The sequence below is a fragment of the Otolemur garnettii genome, unplaced genomic scaffold, assembly GCF_000181295.1.
Source record: "Otolemur garnettii isolate 467f Iridium unplaced genomic scaffold, OtoGar3 scaffold00047, whole genome shotgun sequence".
Taxonomy (NCBI): domain Eukaryota; kingdom Metazoa; phylum Chordata; class Mammalia; order Primates; family Galagidae; genus Otolemur; species Otolemur garnettii.
In genome coordinates this window covers 739,150-747,084 of record NW_003852442.1, presented here as the reverse complement: position 1 = coordinate 747,084, position 7,935 = coordinate 739,150, and the positions used below count along the sequence as shown (strand labels likewise).

General features: G+C 45.1%; 1 protein-coding gene across 1 annotated transcript in view; it reads left to right on the top strand.

Moving 5' to 3' along the window:
• Positions 1-7,935, top strand: part of USP10 (ubiquitin specific peptidase 10) — a 58,981-nt gene that overhangs the window by 42,500 nt on the left and 8,546 nt on the right. The window contains exons 9-11 of the mRNA XM_003791290.2: positions 2,047-2,146; positions 3,010-3,187; positions 6,449-6,614. Coding sequence (XP_003791338.1) covers positions 2,047-2,146; positions 3,010-3,187; positions 6,449-6,614 — 444 coding nt within the window. The remainder of the gene's footprint in view (positions 1-2,046; positions 2,147-3,009; positions 3,188-6,448; positions 6,615-7,935) is intronic.

Below are 7,935 nucleotides of genomic sequence, written 5' to 3'. Positions count from 1 at the left end.
GTCCTTGGTAGAGAGCTGTGGTGTCACAGCTCACAGCAACCTCCAACTTTTGGGCTTAAGCAATTCTCTTGCCTCGGCCTCCCAAGTAGCTGGGATACAGGCACCCGCCACAATGCCTGGCTATTTTTTGTTGCAATTCTTATTGCCATTTTAGCTGGCCAGGGCCAGGTTCGAACCTGCTACCTTCAATATATGGGGCCGGTGCCCTACCCACTGAGCCATAGGTGCCACCCCTGAATTTTTTTTTATTATACAGTTTCCTGCCGAAGGCCAAGGAGGCCTTATGAAAGGCCCTGATGGGTATTAGGATAAATCCAGGGCACTGTTAGCACATTTAACTGCAGCATTTCTTCTGTTTGTGAGGAATCAGCATGACAATTAAAATGACACTTAGGGAAACTTAAGCAGAGGGAAAAATAGTTAAGAAAATGACATTTGGCTTGGTGCTCGTAGCTCAGAACTTAGGGTGCCGGCCACATACACTGAGGTAGGCCGGTTCAAACCCCATCCAGGCCTGCTAAACAGCAATGACAACTGCACCAAAAAAATAGAGTTTTAAGCTTTTTAAAATGTTAATAATGAAGCTTTTGGTATTAACTTAGAGTTTATTTTTCCCAAATAAAGGGAAATGTACAGAGTGCTAGAGATGTGGAAATGGAATAAAATGTGCCTTCTGCCTTCCAAGAGCCCATTGCTCAGTGAGGGAATTAAACATATGATCTGGGTGAACAGACACCAAGAGAAATACAAGGATAATGCATCGCCCCTTAGCAGCTGGAGGGGCTGCCCAGCTCAGGCGGAGGTGGAGTGGGTGCCCAGGGAGGGCTTCCTGGACCGGACCCCTCTACTCTAGGGTCATGCTCAGATTAATACCGTAAACAAAAATGGCTTTTCAAAGTTACATTAATGTTGATATGTCAGGGTCCCCTTAGGTTTGGTGATTGATCGGAAGAGTCAGCGGACTCAGAAGCTGGCACACTCCTGGTTATACGTTACTGCCACAAAAGGGTGCAAAGCAAAATCAGAGAAGGGAAGGTCTCGAGGAAACCTTCAGGCCCTGTCCCAGGGCAGCCACTGTGGGTGCCGAGTTCCTCTTAAGCAGAAGAGTTTAGAGATCCTTGGTTAAGCCATTAACACTGAAAAATGAACTGTGAACGGATCGTGATAAACTACAGAGCCAAACAGTACCCGTGGGGATTCTGAGACTGTTGGGTGGCTCATAGCTGAGTGGCTTTGCTGATGTGTATGCATAAAGCAGCTGAATCTTTTTTTTTTTTTTTTTTTTTTTTTTTGAGACAGAGCCTCAAGCTGTCCCCCTGGGCAGAGTGCCGTGGCATTACAGCTCACAGCAACCTCCAGCTCCTGGGCTCAAGCGAGTCTCCTGCCTCCGCCTCCCAAGTAGCTGGGACCACAGGCGCCCGCCACAGCGCCCGGCTATTTTTTGGTTGCAGCCGTCATTGTTGTTTGGCGGGTCCGGGCTGGGGATTCGAACCCGCCACCTTAGGTGTACGTGGCTGGTGCCTTAGCCGGTTGAGCTATAGGCGTCGAGCCAAGCAGCTGAATCTTTAAGTTGGTTGAGTTGTTCACATAAAATTCTTTCCCCTATAGTTGACCTTCTTCAACAATAGAAGGAGGCACACAGGCTTCTAATTTCACAGCTCCCAGAGTCAGTGACCCCTGGGGTTGTGCCGTGAGTTGGCTCTAGACATCCAGTTCTGGTACTAATAAAAAAAAAACTTTTAAATAGCCTTTTTGTTACAAAGGTGTATTTTACATTTATTAGAGGATATTTCAAAAACACAGAAAAGTATAAATAAGAAAACGAACATCTCCACACAGAGTTATGTGTTTAATGTGTCCCCCTCTTTCTCTCCCACTCCTGTGGTCTTAGCTATCCAAAGAAAAACTCAGGTTATTTTTTAGAAATACTTTACACTAAACCTTCTTGAATTTTAGAGGAGGCATAAATCGAATATGTTGGAACTGTGTCCTACAGCTGTGGACATGATCAGTTAGAATTAATGTGATTGGATTTGAACTTTTCAGGGTCGCCAAGAAGATGCTGAGGAGTATTTAGGTTTCATTCTAAATGGACTTCATGAGGAAATGTTGAACCTGAAAAAGCTTCTCTCACCAAATAATGAAAGTAGGTCGTGGTCTTTTATTTGCTGCAAAAGTTTGTGAGAATATTTTCTTAAGAATTGCTTTAAAGAAATGTTGCATGCTTGCAACAATCATTCACCCTTTCAACTGCCCCCAACAGTCATTCACCCTTTCAACTATCATTTATTCATGAGGGCAGCGGTTCTCAATCTGTGGGTTGCGACCCCTTTGGGGGTCTCCTGCATATCAGATATTTACATTACGATTCATAACAGTAGCAAAATCACAGTTATGAAGTAGCAACGAAAATAATTTTGTGGTTGGGGGTCACCATAACATGAGGAACTGTATTAAAGGGTCGTGGTATTAGGAAGGTTGAGACTCACTGCATTAGGGTAACTTACATCATTGAGAACATTACATTTAGATAAATCAGAGTTATCTAGAACCTCTGTTGTTTTCCTTCACTTTTTAATTAGGAAAATGATCAAGTGTCCAAAGAAGAATAGTTTGAGTACCTTTATACTTGCTGGAGTCTGTGGTTGTCGGCGTATCATGTTATGCCGTCTGTGTGCACAGTCGGGCATATCCTGCCTCCACGTTTCTCCTGAGCACGTCCAGGTCAAGGTGCAGATGAGAGTTTAGTCCTCCCCAAGTGCACACCTCCCCGAGGGTCAGCCCTCTCCTGCATCATCACCGTCCCTCATCTAACTGAGTCGCACTTTTCTCCAGTTGCCCTGTGAGTGCACAGCACATGTGCAGACAAGGATCTGTGGAGTGGGACACACGGCAGTCACTGTGGGACATGGTCCGAGTTTATTTTTAAAACGACAGTTGACAGATCTGTTTGGATGGTTCACAGGTAGAACTTTTGTTTATTTTTATTTTTTACTGCTCTCCTTTCAGAACTTATGATTTCCAACGGACCCAAGAGCCACTTGCTTGACGAGTATGAGCAGGAGGAGCAAGGTGAAGGAAGCGAGGATGAGTGGGAGCAAGTGGGCCCCAGGAACAAGACGTCAGTCACCCGCCAGGCCGACTTCGTTCAGACGCCCATCACCGGCATCTTTGGTGGACACATCAGGTTTACGCTTTTCTGGAATAACTTAGTATTTGCCTTTTTAAGGGTTTTGCCATTTTGCTGAAAAAGGGAGGTATGAAACTTGTCCTGGACATCTTGGAACAGTATTTCTACTCGAGGCTTCTGCCCACTGTAGCCCACTCCCACCCGACTCCCACCGGAGCATTTCCTCAGGGCCACCATGCCTGGGCCTGTGTCCCAGTGAGTCCCCACTGCCTTTGCTACGGCAGGTTCAGCTGCTCACTGCTAGGTAGCAAGAGGAAAGTGAGCTAACCGAATCAAGCTCAGAGAACAAACTCGTTGTAATCTAATCAGAGGAATTTTGTTTACTTTGACAGATTCTGTTGTGTGTGTTTAAAGTTTACAGTGGGATATTAGGAAATACGGATGGTAAAGTGGTTATTACAGTGGAGCAAATTAACACGTCTGTGGTCTCAGTTACCTTTCTGTGTGTGTGGCAAGAGTGAGTGTGGTACACTGGTATTCACCACAGTCCTCGTGCTGTGTGTTCTATCTCTAGACTTGTTCATCTTACATGTCTGCCACTCTTGACCTGCACCTCCCATTCCACCTGCCACCCCACTCCTCACTGGCCCCTGGTGAACACAGTTTTCTCAATATTGGTATATTCGAGTTTTCTTTATCCATCGGTCTGTCCATGGACACTTAGTTTGTTGCCATTTATGAAGCTATTGTGAGTTGATTGGAGGAATTTTAGACGTCAGAGCCAACTGAGCTAGATAGTGTTGAGGGAGGTTTGTTGACACAGGAGGACAGGGGGCCAGGCGTAGCGTCTCTGGGTACTTTGCTCAGTGCTAGTTTCCTTTTTTTTTTGAGACAGAGTCTCACTATGTCGCACTGGGTTAAGTGCTGTGGCATCACAGCTCACAGCAACCTCAAAACTCTTGGGCTTATGTGATTCTCTTGCCTCAGCCTCCCAAGTAGCTAGGACTATAGGCACTCGCCACAATGCCCAGCTGTTTTTTTTGCAGTTTTCGTTGTTTAGCTGGCCTGGGTCAGTTTCGAATCCCTCAGCTTCAGTGTATGTCACTGGTGCCCTAACCACTGTGCTATGGGTGCCAAGCCAGTACCAGTTTTCTTTAACTAGCTTTTTGCTCATTCACAAAGTTCTAAAAGGTTTTTATTTATTTACATGAGAACTTTTCAGTACCACTGTGATGTGGAACTGAGTAAAACTTGTACCATCTCCAGGGAGGTTCACTCCTCAGAAGCACTAGATAGGCCTTGTAGCATGCTTTCCTCTCCGAGAGCCTTGCTGTGAAACCTCCCAGGGTAATGCTTAGTGAGGGTCTCAGTCTCATTGTCCCAAATGTTGTATATCTAAAAGAAGTAACATCCAGGCATCAGGACTTGATTTGGTCCCACTGTGCTAAAAACACTTGAAATTGAGCACTTTTCTTTTTTTTTTTTTTTGAGACGGAGTAAGACTCTGTCGGCCCTGTAGAGTACTATGGTGTCACAGCTCACAGCAACCTCAAACTCTTGGACTCAAGAGATCTCTTGCCTCAGCCTCCTGAGTAGCTGAAATTGAGCACTTTTCAACAGGCTAGTGATAAAAGCCTCTGACAGTCCGTACTGATTCCCTCAGAATCTGGTTTCTGACCTCCTGTAGAACTGGACATAGGAGCCACTTGAGCAGCCGTGAGTCCTTGAACCAGTCCCTTCTGTGTCATGTGCTGCAGGCCCAGCCCCACAGGCCCTTTCTGTTCTGGTGTTCTGGAGTCTCTCCTTATTAGCTGTGGTCTGGGAAATGCCCGCCCCTTACCACTGCCACGGTGACTTCTTAGGCCAGGATGTGTCGTGTTGGCAGGAGAAAGCAGAGACCTGGGTGGCGAGTAGCAGTGAGGGGAGGCTAAGCCCTTAGCTCCAAGAGTCCAGCTGCCTGCTGGTATGATTGTTGGAACACTCCTTTGGGGGTGGGAGGGAAGGGTGAGAGAACAGCTCAGATGCCAGGCAATGAGAGTACCATTTTTGTACAGCAGTAGACAGTATCCAAATGGCCAAGACCACAGATGGCAGTGTACCCAGAGATCTCAGCTTGGTCTGCAGATGACCACTGGAAAGCACCAGAGTTCATTTTGGAGAAGCTGCTGGCTCTGTCATGGCTGCTAACCTCAGCCTCTGTGTTGAAATTAGTGTTTCTTGTTTCCTTTTGAAAATTTATGAAGCAAAGATATGGAATTTGTACAGTCCAGGAACTCCTCTTCAGCTGTCATTAGCATGCTTATTCGAGCCATTTGAAAGACTTTCTTCTCAAATTCTTCTTGAGGTGTTTTTCAGTTTCCCCAGGAAGGCCAGCATCATTCTTCACCTCCCCCCTCACCCCACCCCGGGGCTGCAGTAAAATGCAGGACCACTGGGTTACCAGGCCCCTCTTGATTCCTTCATCAGCTTTCCTTGCTGTTTTTCCCACCACCGCATTCCTTTTTGGAACCACAAGAACTGCCATCATTGACTTTACTCCAGAGGAGCCTAGAGGGCTTTGGTGACCATCCGGACAGAAGAGCTTTCAGCTGGTTGTTAGCACCTGTTCTGGAAGCCTGAATACCTGGGCACACCCAGTTTATTCCATTTGTAACTAGGTCACTCAGACTTCAGAGATAGAATCATTTAGTAAACTTCTAGAATGTTTCCTTGCTAAGGCTAAATGAGAAATGGGGCAAACAAATAATTTTCACTCAGAAAACTTAGAAAAAGAAAATTGAAATGAAAAAACCAGCTAAGAAAATAAGGTTGAGTTGGCACCCTTCTTGAAAGGGTGGTAGCCTTTTTTCCTGGAATGTTAACTTATTAATACACACCCGCTCCCCTTCTTCTTTTCATAAGTCATTTTTATAGGAAAAATGCCATTACAAATATTTTGTTTACCTTGGACTCGCCTCCATTGTATTAGAACAGGCTACGATACTGTGAGAAAGTGAAAAGTGTCGGCATTTTACATCCAGAGTCGTATCTATTCACTCGCGCAGTAGATCATGATGGGGAGAGAATGAAGTGTGTTTTCTTCCAGTGCACTCAAGCTGGGAAAATTTATCAGCTGTAGACTCAGTTGCTAGTAATACGAAGGAGGTGGTATTCAGCAGAATTATTTTAAAATTCATTATATTTTGGCTTTTCTCTATGGTGTTTTGGAAGTAATGTTGAATAATCTTATTTTCGGTGTTTATTCCTCTTCTAGCTAATCTTAGAGAAAATGGCAGGGAGTCTTCCCTTAAACTTTTTGTTTTTGTTTTCATTTCTTAGGTCTGTGGTTTACCAGCAGAGTTCAAAAGAATCTGCCACTTTGCAGCCGTTCTTCACGTTGCAGCTGGATATCCAGTCTGACAAGATACGCACAGTCCAGGATGCATTGGAAAGCTTGGTGGCCAGAGAATCTGTCCAAGGTTATACCACAAAAACCAAGCAAGAGGTAGGTTCACAGTTGCTCTTGAACCTTTGCACTGAGATACTCTGCTTTGGTGGAAAAAACACAAAATTAGGAACGAGGGGAAATGAATTTGAGTTCTGTTCCTTAAATCAGTTGCTTAATTTTTTGGACTGGAAGTTTCCACGTTTTTAGTTGAAATAGATGATCCTGACCACCTCTTAGCTCTAAACCATGTACATGCAGTCATCTTCATTTTGGTTGTTTTTCCCGAGCTGCATGAGATTTTCTGGAAAACTAATCGTCATATCACAAAGTCAATAAAATCTCTAACTGAGGTTGAACAGCTTATTTATACTCATGATATCATAGAGCACAACTTGTATTAGATTAGTTAGGATATAAAAGATTCTAAACACATCTGTTTTACATTTGGTGGTAGATGTTCAAGGACCTTGAAAAAATCTAAAGCCATGATTCTAATGCCTGCTACTCTTTGCTGTAATCTGGAAAAGATAAAATCTTTAGAGTCTTCCAGTTTTCAAGGGTTAGAGTAGCAGATGATAGCTTAGTGGTGTACGTGTCAGCTAAGCTGGGAGAGGCGGGTCATGTTCTGTCTGAGAGAGCTTATTAGTTCCTGGCTGTGTGAATGTGCCACTGTGTGCCTGTCTTCTTCTTTAAAGTCCCACTTTACACTGTGGCAGTGAATTCATAACATGCAGGCTGAGGATGGACAAGCTTCTTTGAACATGTAGATGCTGGGCAGTGCGTGCCAGCTGCCAGTAAAATAAGACAGCCCAGTGTAGGGAACCTGTCACCACGGTGTGGCTGGAGTTAGCCTTGTCTTGTGTTCTGAGAAGACCACGATAGCACATGGAGACTGTTAGTGCGTCCAGGGTCTTCTGCTTTGGGCTTGGTCAAGCCAGACTCTTGGAATCTGCAGAAGTTATGCCTGATCTGCCCTTACATTTTCTGACTTGTGTCTCATGGGTGGATTTGTTTAAAAAATAAAACTAGTAGGAGCCAGAGACAGTTGGCTTAAGTGAATCAGCTAACAAGAGCCTGGTGGTGGAGTTTCACAGAAGAGAGAGGGGGAGAAATAGGTTCTCGTGTTGGGTGGGTGGGTGGGTGGTTAGCTGCGCTGGCTGTGGGAACGGACAGCTCTGGCTCTCCACGTGTGGCTTGGTGTCCCTGCTCTCTTCCTTGAACTGAGCAAGGAGCCTTTGCCACTCATCCTGCTGGGGGCTTGTCAGCCTTGCCTTAGGCGACCTAGGAAAGCTCTCATTATGATGTATCTGCTTTCATTCCTTTTGCTTTTGCTGCAGTTAAAGTTTGACTTTTTAGGGGGCATGAGCGGTAGGAGGGT